The sequence below is a fragment of the Macaca nemestrina genome, chromosome 10 (assembly GCF_043159975.1).
Source record: "Macaca nemestrina isolate mMacNem1 chromosome 10, mMacNem.hap1, whole genome shotgun sequence".
Lineage (NCBI taxonomy): Eukaryota > Metazoa > Chordata > Mammalia > Primates > Cercopithecidae > Macaca > Macaca nemestrina.
This window is the reverse complement of record NC_092134.1, coordinates 120,687,562-120,703,252: the sequence shown is the minus strand read 5'-3', so window position 1 is coordinate 120,703,252 and position 15,691 is coordinate 120,687,562. Positions and strand designations below refer to the sequence as shown.

Below are 15,691 nucleotides of genomic sequence, written 5' to 3'. Positions count from 1 at the left end.
ACAAATAGAGTACAAAGAAAGTCAAACACCATTTAATATTTGGCAGTGCTTCCTGTATGATTTTTGTGCTAAATAAAACAAATATGCCATTTTTAGACTTTAGTAAACCTAATATCTAAACAATTAATTAGGTCAGAAAAAGACATACTCATAACTTATAATTTAATTTTGGAAAGTTTGTCAAATATCAAAGATTTAAAACACTGGGTATCACAAAATAGGATCACAGGTTATTTATTTAGTCAAAGTGGTAACTCAAAAAAATTTTAAAAAGACAAAAACCTGCACTTATTGATACAGGAGAGAATTATCTTTCTAAACAACAAGACCTAATAAAAACAGCATAAGGCCACCTAAATCTGTTTCTTACCTCTCCCCTCTTCCCTTTTTCCTGTCGTTTACCCAAAGAGACAAACAAAATCCTTTCATTATCTTTTAATATTACACAAAAATTTTGTTCAGAAGAGAAAGTCAAATTTCACCTTTGCATAGTGTACTATTAATGTTAAACCCAATTCTTTAAAAAAAAAAAAAAAACCCTATAAACCAAGTTATATAACTTTAGTTAGTTTGAGCATATGGTAACATTCTCATAAGCTTATTATATCCCTTTACAATGTTTATTTGTTAAACAGCAGAATAATGCTTTAAGAAAACCCTGTCATACTTTTATTACACTGTTCAATTTATGGAAAACTGAATAATACCCCTTTAACTTAGCTAACGTTTATACACAGAATTTCCTTTACAAGATTAATTTTTCACAAACCGTTCACAACTTGCTCAAACTTTTAGTTGTATTCTAACTTAAGACATCCCGTTAGCCCTCTAAACTGGGCAAAAACAACATTTCTAAGCCTTCTTATAATCTTTTACCAAAAACACAGTTTGCTTTCCTTGCACGCTTGCATGAAAAACTATTACTCCAGTAATCTTAATTACACGTTACAATGTTAACTCAGCAACTTCTATTTTTGGTGAAAACCCTGATAATTAGTGATCTTAATTATATCCTTGGTATGGAGCCTAGGACACCAGACAGTAGTGCAAATAAGGTCTGACTCTTTCCAGAATAGCTAAGTAGCATAGATCACTCAACATGTCCCTCAGGCCTTACCTAGAATCTAATGGTTCTAAAGTAATCAAATGTTGAAATTTTGAAGACATTTTTATTTTGCCAATAATCTTTATAACTGTTTTTATTTCCCAAAGATTACTAAAGTCATGTGAACCAAAAGGCATTAAAGTATCTATTTCTCTGACTAAATATTTGACTTAAGTGCTTAGTTTTTAAGCCAATTAATCAGAGCTCTTTTATATATAAATGTCACACACAACACATATAAATACACAAAAAGACAGAAAAAGATTCAGTACTTGTAAGATTTTTTTATTAGCCAGTTTCTTAGTTGAATTAGTGGCTTCAGCATGGAAACCTTTGAGGTAACCAGGAAAGCAAGCAGTTTCTAAGGCCTAATAAGCAGGCACAGCTGGAAGGCAAAAACAACAGGTAATATAACTTAAAACAGGGCAGAACTTTTGATTTTGAGAGAGTACTATCTTCCTTCAATGCCTAGGGTTCCATGAGGAAAACAGAGCTTTTTCCCAAAAATGGTACCCCCCATTTTTCCCAAGGAGTCCTAGTCTGTCAGAAATCAACTTAGTTACTTTCATGTGGGCTTCAAGAGTAGCAAAAAGACAGACTGAGGAAATAATTCACTCAAGTGAGAAAAAAATAAACAAACAAAAAGTTATTCTCCAAAAACAAGATCTAAGAAGAGAAAAAGCACAAAGGCCTTGTGTATGTGTGACACACATATATACACACACACACAGACACATATGTATATATGTATATGCTATATATACATGTTATATACATGTATATATGTGTGTATATATACACACACATATATACATATATGTGTGTGTGTGTGTGTAGAGAGGGAGAGAAAAAGAGAGAGGGAGAGCACTTGGATATCCATTTTTAATTAAGGTGATTTTAGCCATAGTGTCCTTTTAAAAAAAAATCCTTTATATCTCTTGTTATCTGACTTTAGCAAGGCCAAACAGCCAATATTTCTGGTTTTTGAACTTCTTTGCAAATAGTAATCACCTAGGTGAAATATATAAGCCTTAACTAAGGTTGTAACTTAACCATGAGTGTATGAAGTATTTTCAAATAGGCGGTGAGTAGTTTTTACAAGATCTAGAATCTTCAAAGGTAACTCAGAGAAACGAAAATTCAAGAAGAGAAGCCAGAAGTTGGTCACGGAGGAATAGAGAATCAACAAATGGCAAAAGTCACAAGAATATCAAATCAGAAAGCACTCATTCCCTGGGCCAAGAATTGAGTCCCAGGCCACCATTGTGAAAAGACAAACCTTTAGTTTCTGAGCTACAGCATTGGTTAGTCTTCATTACCTTTCCCAGAAGGATTTTAGTGCAACCAATTTCAAGCTTGCAAAGGCTTTTAACTGTTCAAGATAATTTTTAGGGCTAACATTAACCACAAAATACCTGTCCTCTAGATGGTAGAGACCAAGAGTAAGTACTGCCACATGGTTACAAGGTCAAGCTCCCAAGGACATAAAACAAGATGAGAGGGAAATCTCATCCAGTATGGGTTTCAGGAACACACAGCAAAATTTGTAACTGACCAGCCTGAAAGGCTGGCTTAAAAAGTAGGCTTACAGGAATCCTAAGGCTACTTTCTACATTCTTTCCTATGATACCCCTCTCCATTACAGAACAACACTAAAAGACAAATTCTTAGGACAAAGTACACCAGATTTGCTAAAGCCTAAGATGAGTCTGAAAAATTCGTTTTTCTATTAGTCAGACCACACACACACAGAGTGAGAGAGTGGGAGAGAGTGAGAGACAGAGAGAGAGAGAGGGAGAAAGACAGAGACAGAGACCAGAAGCTTGGTGGTAAGAAATTCTTACCCCTTTTGCCAGCATACCACGTTTCCGGGTTCCCTTTCTCTGCACTTCCGGAAGAATAGAGTGGCTTTTGATGACCCTACTCATTGCACTGTAGCTTTGGGGGCCAAGCCACTTCACAAAAGAAAATTATCCTTTTCTGTTTTGTAAAACCATAGGCAAAAGCTTCTCATTTTTGCAAGATGCTGCCCAATGGGGTTCATGAGGAATCAAATTAACATTTTCCACCCCAGCCTAGCAAAATACACATAACAAAGCAGACATTTGTCACCTCATTCAGCACCCAATATTGACCCGGCAAGGCTCAACTTTCTTTCATTGGTCCCTGTCATCTCTGAGCCACTTAAGATTTGGAGAGATAACCTCCAACTGGGAATTCAGTTCTCTGGGCAAGATGAAGAAGTGGACAGTCACCCCAAGTCAGGCCTTTTGAGCTTCCTTCAGGACTCACTGAATGTGACCAAACAAATAATGAGGGTTTTCTGAGTTAGATGGCCTAGACTTCCATCAGTAGTTTCTTTAGAGGTTTCCTCCACATGTACAAACACACACACACAACAAAAACAAGACAGAAGACCTTCCAAACCACAACTTCTAACCAAGAATTCTGAGTATTCCTCCCGAACGAACCTTCTATTCTCCACCTAAGAAATCTCCCTGAAATCTTTTTGATTGAAGAGAAATCTCCTGAACCAAGACTGTTCCTACTAATTAGAGAGAGCTAACCAACACCTCCAAAAGAGCTGAACTGAGACCTCAAAAAAAAAAAAAAAAAAAAAAAAACCAAGGGCACCAAAGAAGCCAAACCAAGGCCCCTAAAAAAGCCAAATCATGATCCCCAGATGAGCCAAACCAATTGGGAGAAGGAAGGAGGTGTTGGCAGTGCCTAGAATACTCACCAAATTAGTTTAGAGACAGACATTATTTCCAGGAACTATTTCTCCATTGCAATTAAATCCATGCGCATTGCGCCAGCAGCACCCTGCCAGTAGTGCCAAAGTCAGCCCACAGTCCAAGAGAACTAGGCAGCCACTTGAGTTGGCCTCTGGATCCATCACCAGAGCAGGGCTACTGAACCACGGGCAGGTCGGCAGAAGGGCAATCCCAGATGAGACCCCAAGTGTGTAACCACCTAACAGGTTCACCTGGCCCACTAGAGCTTATTTATCAAGAAAGAGGTTACTAATCAAAACAGGGGAATTGCAATAAACAGTAATTCATGCAGAGCCAGCTGTGCAGGACCCCAGAGTTTTGTTATTACTCAAATCATTCTCTCTGAGAATTTGAGGACTGGAGTTTTTAAAGATAATTTGGTGGGTAGGTGGGGGGCAGTGAGTCAAGAGTTCTGATTGGTCAGGTCAGAGATGAAATCATAGGGTGTTGATACTGTCCTGAGTCACTTCCTGGGAGGGCGCCACAGCTTGAGATAAGTCAGTTTATCAGTCTGGGTGGTGTGAGCTCATCTGTGAATTTCAGGATCTGCAAAATATATCAGGTATTGATCTTAGGTTTTACAATAGTGCTGTTACCCTCAGGAGCAATTTTGGTAGAGTCGGAATCTTGTAGCCTCCAGATGCATTACTCCTAAATCGTAGTTTCTAATCTTTTGGCTAATTTGTTAGTCCTACAAAAGTAGTCTGTTTCCCAGGCAAGAAGCTGGTTTGTTTTGGGAAAGGACTGTTACTGTCTTGGTTTTAAACTCAAAGCTGTAAACCAAATTTCTCCCAGAATTAGTTCAGCTTACACCCAGAAATGAACAAGAACAGCTTGGAGGATAGAAGCAAGATGCAGTTGGTTAGATCAGATCTCTTTCATTGTCTCAGTTACAATTTTGCAGGGACAATTTCATAAGCATTTAGTGCAATAAGCTTTCCACTTTACGCTGTTTATGCTATATCCTACAGGTTTTAATATACTTTGTCTCGATTTTCATTTGTTTAAAACAAAAAAATTGTGTTTTGCCCTAATTTTGTTATTTACCCAAAAGTAATTCAGGGCTAAGTTATATAGGTTTCTTGTAATTGTGTAGTTTTGAGAGTTGCTCTTGATATTGATTTCTATTTTTATTCCACTGTGGTTCTTGAAGATGTTTGTTATAATTCTGATTTTTTAAAAAATGTATTGTGACTTATGACTTAGAATGTGGTTAGTTTTAGAGAATGTTTTATAAACAGATAAAAAATGCATTTTCTCTGACTTTGGGATGAAGTATTATCTAGAAATCTATTAGATCCACTTGGTAAAGAGTCTAGTTCAAGTCGAAATTTTTTTTTAGCTTTTGGCCATGATGCTGTGCCTGCCTAGTGCTGTCAGTCTGGTGTGGAAGCTTATTTCTCAATGTATTACTTTCTGTCTCTTTGCTTAGGTCTGGTAGTATTTATTTTATAAATATGATTGCTTCAGTATTGAGTCTGTATATATTTAGATTAGTTAAATCTTGTAGAATTAAATGCTTTATCAATATATAATGTACTTATTTGGGTTTTTTTGACACTCTTGTTTGTTTAAGGTCTCTTTTATTTGATACAAAGAGAGGAATTTCAGCTTGTTTTTGCTTTCCATTTGAAAGATAGATCTTTCTTCATCCTTTTACTTTAAGTCTATGGGTGTCCTTACATATGAGATGGATTCCTTAAGGGCAGCAGCAGATTGTCTTTTTTTTCTTTTAAATCCACTTTGCTACTCTATGTCTCTTATATGGAGCATTTAGGCAATTTACATTCAAAGTTAATATTCATATGTGAAACTTTGTACCTCCCATACTGTTGTTAGTTAGTTGCTTTGTAGATGCCATTGTGTAGTTACTTAATAGGATCTGTAGGCTTTGTAATTATGTGTGCTTTTATGGCAGCTAGTATCGGTCTTTGTTTCCTGTTTTGAACTCCTTTGAGCATTTTTTCTAAAACTGATCTGGTGGTGACATATTTCCTTAGCGTTTACTGGTCTGGGAAATACTTTATTTCTACTTTATTTACAAATCTTCATTGGGGAGGTTATGAGGTTCTTGGCTGTCATTATTATTATTATTATTATTATTTTGTAGGTCTAACAATAGGCCCCCAATCTCTTCTAGCTTGCAATGTGTCTGCTGGGAAGTTCACCTTTAGTCTAATGGTATTTCCTTCATAAATAATTTGGCCCTTTTCTCTAGCTGCCTTTAAGATTTGTTCTTTCGTGCTGAACGTAGCCAGTCTGATGACTATATTCCTTTAGAATGTTTGTTTTGTATAGTATCTCATAGGTATTCTCTGAATTTCTTGTATACGGATGTGAAGCGCTCTAGCAAGATTATTTTTTAATTTCTGAATTATTCCCACAACTGTGTTTTCTAAGTTGCTTACTTTTTCTTTTTTCTCATTAGTGCTAATAATCATACGTCTTGTTTCTTTAAATAGCTCTATGTTTCTCAAAGGCATCACTCATTTTTTTACCTTCTGTTTTCTTTTTTTTTTTTTTTTTATGACTGTGTTAATTTGAAAGACCAGTTTCGAGATTGTGTTAGTCAGGGTTATCTAGAGGGATAGAACTAATAGAATATATATATATGTATAAAATATGATATATATAGATTATATATATCCTATATATCATATTATATATAATCCACATATAGAGAACTAATAGAATATATATAATATGATTTTATATATATAGCAGCATATTAAGGAGTGTTAACTCACACAATCATATATATATCATATATATATATATATAACATGGAAGTGTATTAAGGAGTATTAACTCACAAGATCACAAGGTTTTACAATAGGCCATCTGCAAGCTGAGGAGCAAGGAAGCCAATTCAAGTTCCAAAGCTGAAAAACTTGGAGTTTGATGTTTGAGGGCAGGAAGCACCCAGCATGGGAGAAAGATGTAGGCTGGGAGGCTAAGCCAGTCTAGTCTTTTCATGTTTTTCTGCCTGCTTTATATTCTGGCCATGCTGGCAGCTAATTAGATGGTGCCCACTCACATTAATGGTAGTTCTGCCTTTCCCAGCCCACTGACTCAATTGTTAATCTCCTTTGACAACACCCTCGCAGACACATCCAGGATCAATACTCTGCATCCTTCAATACAATCAAGTTGACACTCAATATATTAACTATCACAAATATCTTTAATTATTTTTTATGTTTAGTCTAATTTATTGTCAAAGTTTCTAACTATATTTTGAAATTCTTTTTTTTTTTTTTTTTTTTTTTTGAGACGGAGTCTCACGCTGTTGCCCAGGCTGGAGTGCAGTGGCGCGATCTCGGCTCACTGCAAGCTCCGCCTCCCGGGTTCACGCCATTCTCCTGCCTCAGCCTCCTGAGTAGCTAGGACTACAGGCGCCCGCCACCGCGCCCGGCTAATTTTTTGTATTTTTAGTAGAGACGGGGTTTCACTGTGGTCTCGATCTCCTGACCTTGTGATCCGCCCGCCTCGGCCTCCCAAAGTGCTGGGATTACAGGCTTGAGCCACCGCGCCCGGCTGAAATTCTTTTGGTAACTTTTTTAATTCCAGAAGTTCTATTGGTTTTCTTCTTAATATGTCCATCTCACCTTTCATATCCTAAATTGTTTTTCTGGTTTCATTTATTGGTTTTCAACTTTCCCTTGGATCTTATTAAGTTTTCTTGCAATTTATATTTTGAATCCTTTATCTGTCATTTCAAACTTTTCAATATGATTAATGTCCATTGCTAGAGAGCTAGTGTGACCCTCTGGAGTTGTCAAGATATTCTGGCTATTTGTTCTGCCAGAGTTCTTGTGCTGATTTCTTCTCATTTGAGAAAGCTGACACTTGTTATTTTGAATTTTCTGTAATTCGAATAGGACATTTTAAATTTTTTATTATTTCTTCCCTTGAGGATATGACTGTGGTGTATGTTGTGCATGATGGTTTGGCCTCAGTTCTGGGTTTCATAAGGCCGAGGCTTAGTAGGGTTCCCTTGGTTGTGGATAGATTCTGTGCAGTGGTTTTCTTAGATGTTACTTGTTGTTGTGATGTATTGGATATATGATCTGATACACTATCTCTTATGGGGCTGAGGGTATGGAGGTCTCAGGAATTTTATCTTGGGGGCTAGCTCTAAGTTCTTCCGGTGGCACGTTTTTAATTTGGTGGAGAGTTCAGGCTGCAATCCAGTAGATGGTACTTAAGAGTGAGAGCCAATTTGTCCTCAGTTAGACTGAAATTTAGTTGAAGCACTTTCCCTGGCCCTGATGGGATGTGGTATAAAGAAATCATGTATGGGTATGTAACATTTGGTGGAAATGGGCCGGGGAGGTTCACCAGTTTCTCATTCTCAGCTGGCAGAAACATAATCTGCCTCACTCTCATGCCCCTGTTACAGGGCTCGTGACCTTCAGTCCACAAAGTCCTTGTCCTCTGTTTCCTGGCCACAGTGCAGCTGCAGGCTGCAGGCATGCCCCTCTAGTGACTATCATAGAAATGGATTCAGGGTGGAGCCTCTTTCCCAAGTCCAGAGCAGGCATCTCCATGACCGGTTTGTCCTCCACTGCCAGGATACTACTGTTATGTGTAGGGAGGGGTAGCTGGACTCCGCCCTTCATGTAAGCCCAAGCAGTGCAGGCTCACTTTTATCTGGGCTGCAATTCCTGCAAAAAACATAAAAGATGCTTTATCTGAGTGCACACATGCCAGTCCTCAGCAGGAAGAACCACTGCTGTATCCACAACAGTGTACGGTGGAGAGGGTGGGAAATTACCGTCTATCCAGATTCATTCCTGAGTGTTGGTACTGCCTCCTTTAGTAATTGTTGCTGTACCCATGTTCTCTTTGTCCCAAGGAAAGATATAGTGGGCTACAGTCCCCACTCTCTTAGGGGAAGAACGCATTGAGAGTTAGATCTCCAGGGGTCCTGCTGTTTCCCCAAAGTCCACTGACCCCTGTACCTGCCAAAGTCAGAGAAGTTGGTTGGATATGTCTGCCAGAAATTTGGTGGTGTGGTGGCTCAAAGATGGAGAATCCTCAGGCAGGGCAGTGGCATACCACAGATGCACAAACAGTGTGGCACCTCCTTCCTTCAGATGGGAAGGTGGTGCAGCCGTACCTGTGCAGGCTGGCCACCCACTTGTCTATCCCTGGGGAGTTCCCAAATTGCTACCAATAGCATTACCCTGGGTCAAGAGGGCAGAGGAAATTCCCAACAATTTGGTGGTCAGCAGATTATCAGACATGTGAGGGGAGCAGAGAAGCACTTTTAGCTGTGTTTTCACAGGGTTCTCTGGGGTTGATTATTGCCAGACTTTTACTGCGTTTCTTTACTGCACCACAGCTGCTTCTTTATGGGCACTTTAACAGTTCCTGGCTCTCTTTCCTCAGTTTTTCATTTGGAACTTCCTTATTCACCAGTAACCTTGATCTTCTTTCTGAGGAGAACTGTAATTTGATGTCCCTGGTCAGCCATCTTGAAAAGAACTTGACTATTTTTATTTTTATCAGTGGTAGCATGATATATCTTCCTGCACCTAATTACTTTTAATCTATACATCTTTAAAGTAGATTTCTCAGAGGCTACATATAGTTTGTTTCTTCTTTTTAATCCTTTAACAAATTCAGTCTTTTAATTGGTGGATTTAGATCACTGACATTAAAAGTGACTACTGATGTTGTTAGACTAATGTTGATCATAATTTTACTATTTTCTATTAGTTATACTTGTTCTTTGACCTATTTTTGTCTTCCATTCTTTTTTCTTCTGTTGTGGTCAGCTGAATAGTCTCTATGACTCTGATTTTATATGACTATATAATTACGAATTTTTATTTTACCTTTCTTTGTGTATGTCAAGTTTCCGACCTATATGAGTCTCTCTAAAAAGCTTCTCTTAACATTTCTTACAAGGAAGATGTACTGGAGAAACATTTCTTCAATTGTTGTTTGTCTGAGAATGTCTTTATTTCTACTTTACTTTTAAAAGAATTTCACAGAGTACAGAATTTTAAGTTGGTGATTTTTTTTCTCTTAGGACTTTAAATATTTCACTCCACTCTCTTCTTGCTTGCATGGTTTCTGAAGAGAAGCCGGACATATTTTCTCCTCTATAGATAAAATTTGTTTTTTTTTCTGGTTAGTTTCAGGATAAAGTTTTCTTTATCTCTGACTTTCTGTAATTTGAAAATAACACACCTACAGGTAGTTTTTCTGATCAGTAATAACTTATTTGTATATTTTAAAATAACTTAGGAAGTGTAGTTGAATTGTTTGTAACTCAAAGGATAAATTCTTAGCATTTTCTAAGGTTCCTGAATCTGTGATTAGTGTCTGACATTAATTTAAGAGAAATTCTTAGTAATATATTTTTTTTTTGAGATGGAGTCTCACTCTGATGCCCAGGCTGAAGTGCAGTGGCGTGATCTTGGCTCACTGCCTCCTGAGTTCAAGTGATTCTCCTGCCTCAGCCTCCCGAGTAGCTGGGATAACAGGCACCCACCACCACGCCTGGCTAGTTCTTATATTTTTAGTATAGATGGGGTTTCACCATGTTGGTCACGCTGGTCTCTAACTCCTGACCTAGTGATCCGCCCACCTCAGCCTCCCAAAGTGCAGGGATTACAGGTGTGAGCCACTGCACCTGGCCAGTAATTATTTTTACAAAATATTTATTTTGCTCCTTTTCTCTTTGTTTTCCTTCTAACCTTTCCATACACACACTTATATAATTGTCTCAAAATTTTTATATAATATCAATTGGCTTGCGTTTTAGTCTTGTTTCTCTTTGCTTTTCAGTTTTGGAGGCTTTCATGGATATATCCTCAAATTAGAGAGTCTTCGTCAGCTGTGTTCTACCTACTAATAAACCCATCAAAGGCATTCTTTATTTCTGCTACAAAATTTTTTATTTTTAGCGTTTTTCTCGGAGCCTTAAAATTTTTATTTTTATACTTACATTGCCCATCTGTTCTTGAATGCCGACTACTTTATTGATTAGAACCCTTAACATATTAATCATAGTTGTTTTAAACTCCATTTTGAAAATTTCCACATCCCTGACATATCTAGATCTGGTTTTAAGCTTGCTCATTCTTTTCAATCTAAGTTTTTTTCACTTTTGGTATGACTGGCAATTTTTTTCATTACAGTTAAGCATAATGCATTGGGTAAAAGGAACTGCTTTGATAAGCCTTTATTAATATGGTGTAAGGTGCTGGAGAACGGGTAGCATTCCACAGGCCTATATTTAGGTTTAATTATTTTAGTTATAATCGAGTAACCTCTGGATTATAAATTTCAAACATACTTCTCAGTTTCTCCTCCCAACTGTAGGTGGGGTGGGATGGCTTAAGAGGACTTGGGTTGTATATTTTTCTCCTGCTATGAAGAAGGCCAGAGGCAACTGGAGCATAGTTTCTATGGCTTCATAACCCTATTAATATCTATCATTATGCCCCAATACAAATAATTATTAGAATTATTGTCTTAATATTTTATCTCTAATTTTATTTTTTTCTTTAGGATCCGGATACTGGAGAAAATGTTGTAAGTTATTATAGACAATTTAAAATGATTTATCGTTTTATTTTGTCTATTTCCACAGAAAGGTCTACTTGGGCTTGTCTTCAGTGTTAAGAGTCTCATCACTTGTTTTATATATTATATTAATTTATGCCATGAAGAAAAAATTTCAAGAGAAAGATGCCAATGCATCAGAAAATGGAAGTGTCATGGATGAAGCAAACTTAGAATCCTTAAATAACAATAAACATTTTGTCCCTTCTGCTGGGGCAGATAGTGAAACACATTATTAAGGGGAGAAAAAAAGCCACTTCTGCTTCTGTGTTTCCAAACAGCATTGCATTGATTCAGTAAGATGTTATTTTTGAGGAGTTCCTGGTCCTTTCACTGAAAATTTCCACATCTTTTATGGTGAAAGTATTAATAAGCCGATGAATTTATAATAAAACAAACTATATGTAGAAAAAATGAGAGTATTCATTGTTATGTTATAGCTATGTATTTGTGGTTAAGGCTAGACTATAAGATCCATACAAATATAAAGTAAGAGGCATGGTTATTGTGTAATAAAAGAAAAAATACTTGTTCAAGTAATTGTAATTCTTAATAAAATAAATGAGTAGAATACAGGTAGAAGTTAAAAAGAAGGAGCTAGGTTAGTATCCTAAGTAAAGAGAAATGCCTAATGTCTATTTTTTATTAAACAAACAAACATGCAGTTTGAACTGTAATACTGAGGCCTGAAGTCTAGCCTGGATGAATGCTACAATAATATCTGTTACTCACAAAAAATTATATATTTCACAGACTTTCTTAATGTATAATTAATTATTTTGGTCAAGTAAATTTAGAATACATTTAAATATTAATGAAGAAATAAAGACATTCCAATATTTACAAACTGTGATTGTCAAACAACGTATTACATTACGTGTTAAGTTTCTGTTGCATTTAATGGATTAAGAAAAATTGACTTTGACTAATGTAGCCACTCTTATACTTATCTTAGCTAGATTTCCTGGATCATTTGTTGCACCTTCTACATCAGCACTTTCTTCTTCACTTTGCACTTAGGTAATGAAACCAGCTTCTTTTTTTAAACCCCATGAACTAAATTCTACAGCATTTTTTCTTTTGCAGCTTTCCCACCTCTCTTAGTTATCATAGAATGACAGAGAGGTAGGGCCTTACTCTAGATTACATTTGGCCTAAGGGAACATTATGGCTGCTTTGATCTTCTAACCGGGCTACTGAAGTTTTCTCTATATTAGCAATAAGTCTGTTTCACTTTGTTATTATTTGTGTGTTCACTGAAGTAGGACTCTTAATTATCTTCAAGTACTTTCTTTTTGCATTCACAACTTGGTTAACTATTGAATGCAAGATGCTTAGTTTTGACTTACCTTGGCTCTTGATATGCCTTCCTCACTAAACTTAATCATTTCTAAAATTTGATTTAAAATGAGAGATGTGTGACTCTTTCTTTCACTCAAACACCTAGAGGTCATTGTAAGGTTATTAATTGTCTTAATTTCTATGTTGTTCTGTCTCAGGACATAGGAAGGCCCAAGGAGGGAGGTGTAGCAATAGCTGGTTGGCGGAGCATTCAGAACACACACAATTTTATTGATTAAGTTCCACATATTATATGGGCATGGATAGTGGCAAGTCGAATCAATTACAATAGTAACATCAAAGATCACTAACAGGTCACTATCACAGATACAATAACAATGAATAAGTCTGAAATATTGTGAGAATTAGCAAAATGTGACACAGAGACATAAAGTGAGCACATATTTTTGAAAAACTGATGTCAATAGACTTGTTTGATGCAGGATTGCAACAAACTTTCAATTTGAAAAAAAAAAAAAAAAAAACACCAAAATATGTGAAGTGCAATAAAGTGAAGTTGAATAAAATGAAGTATTTCAGGAATAAAAACTAGCAGGATCACAGGATCAATCTCTACTTAAAAGTATTAGAAATATGGAGGTAAATGGAAGAAATAGCTAAAAAGAGTTGTAAATGCTTGCCTCCAGAAAGCAGTAATAACAAGCAGAGAAAAACTCATTTTCAATATGAGATTTTTGATGTAATCTTATTTTTACAACTTTGTGCATAAATCGTTTGGTAAAAATTAAAAATCAATCATCAGACTGGTATGTCTCTTATTAATCAACAATAAACAATAATATTGATACCCAGGTACTACACTGAGAGCCTTGGGTGAGTCTCCAAGTCTTGCTGGTTTCAGATACCAGAGATATCACAGGAGTTAACACACTAAGTAGACTCTTGAGGTCCTTGGTTCCAGGACTTGACTCTTGGAGAGCATTCCTGAACCTGCCCTTGGCCAGAGAGGAGCCCACTGTCCTGCAGGTTGAATCCCAGGTCAGGCAGAATTCAATAGAAGCTGATTAAAGTGCCCTTGGGCCTTAAGGAAACATTGGCAGTAGTCTGGCAGTACTCCCTGTGGGCCTGAAGTGGTTGTGGCTATGGGTTGAGGCTCCCCTGTATTTGGAAATGTGAGGAAAGAGTGGGAAAGACTGTCTTGTGGTTTGAGTGACACCTCAGCCACTATATGATAGAACACCAAGTAGCCTTTACGAGTTTTGGCTCTAGTCTCTGACTCCTGGATGGCACCTCTGGGGCCTGGGGGACCTCACCACCCTGAAAGGAAAGACACAGGCCTTGCTGGCTTTGCTGCCTGCTGATTGTAGAGCCCCATGGGCAAACATGGGCAGTAGTCAGGGATTAATTATAGCAGACCTTGGGCAAGACTCAGAAATGTGCTGGCTTCAGGTGTAACCCAATGTAGTCATAGTTCTGGAGGCCACAGAGCTGCTCATGCCACTCCAAACCTAGATTTAGTTGTTTCAGAACAGAGAAGGAGACTGTATGTTTGGGAGAAAATAACCAATAGAACAAGAATCTCTACCTGGAAATCCAGACAATTCTCCTGGATGTTGTTCAAGACCATTAAGGTGGTACCTCTACGAGTCTGCAAAAACCTCAGCATTACTGGGCTTGGGGTCCTCCCTAAAGCAGACACAGCTTATATCACAATAATCAAGTTCTTTTAAATGCCTTGAAACCCTTCCCAAGAAGGATAGCTGCAAATAAGCCCAAACAGCCAAGACTACAATAAATACTTTGCTCTTCAATGCCCAGACCGACAAATATCTACTAGTATCAACACCATCCAGGAAAACATGACCTCACCAAGTGAACTAAATAAGGCACCAGGAACCATTCCTGGAGAGAGATATGTGAACTTTCAGACAGAGAATTCAAAATAGCTGTTTTGAGGAAACTCATAGAAATTCAAGATAATACAAAGAAGGAATTCATAATTTTATCAGATAAATTTAACAAGGACATTGAAATAATTGAAAATAATGAAGTAGAAATTCTGTAGCTGAGAAATACAATTGGTATACTGAAGAATGAATAAGAATCCTTTAATAGCAGAATTTATCAAGCAAAACAAAGGATTAGTGAACTTGAAGACAGGTTATTTGAAAATACACAGTCAGAGGAGATGAAAAAAAAAAAAAGAACATAAAACAAGCCTACAGAACATGGAAAATAGACCCAAAAAAGCATATCCGTTATGGGCCCTAAAGAGGAGATAGAGAAAGAGATGAAGTAGAAAGTGCATTCAAAGGAATAATACCAGATAACTTATCAAACTTAGAGAAAGATATATCCAAGTACAAGAAGGTTGTAGAACACCAAGCAGATTTAATCCAAAGAAGACTACCTCAAAGCATTTAATAATCAAACTCTCAAAGGTCAAAGATAAAAAAATGATCCTAAAAGCAGCAAGATAATTAAGATAGAGTGGCACTCTGAAATTCTGGCAGCGAAGTTTTTACTGGAAACCTTACAGGCACGCATGGCATAACATATTTAAAGTGCTGAAGGAAAAAAAAAAAATTTTACCCTAGAATAGTATATGCAGGAAAAACACCTTTCAAACATGAAGAAGAAATGGAGACTTAGCGAGACAAACAAAAGCTAAGGAATGTCATCAATACCAAACCCATCCTATAAGACATGCTAAAGGAAGTGCTTCAAATGGAAAGAAAAGAACATTATTGAACAATGAATTATCACCTAAAGGTACAAAACTCACTGCTAATAGTAAGTGTGCAGCATAACATAATGTCTAACACCATAACTGTGGTATGTGAACTATTATTCTAAGTAGAAACACTAAATGATGAACCAATCAAAAATATAACTTCAACAACTTTTCAAGACCTGGTACGGTAAGCTA

General features: G+C 36.9%; 1 protein-coding gene across 3 annotated transcripts in view; it reads left to right on the top strand.

Annotated features, from left to right (window-relative positions):
• The window catches only part of LOC105469870 (solute carrier organic anion transporter family member 1B1), a 121,222-nt gene extending 108,914 nt beyond the window's left edge, over positions 1–12,308 (top strand). For 2 of the 3 annotated variants that reach the window (XM_071072084.1, XM_071072083.1), the window contains exon 17: positions 11,489–12,308. In XM_071072084.1, coding sequence (XP_070928185.1) covers positions 11,489–11,699 — 211 coding nt within the window. In that variant the 3' untranslated portion in view covers positions 11,700–12,308. Of the gene's footprint in view, positions 1–11,406; positions 11,450–11,488 lie in introns of those variants that run through there. The other variant, XM_071072086.1, reaches the window with a different exon arrangement.
• Positions 12,309–15,691: the final 3,383 nt, after the last annotated feature.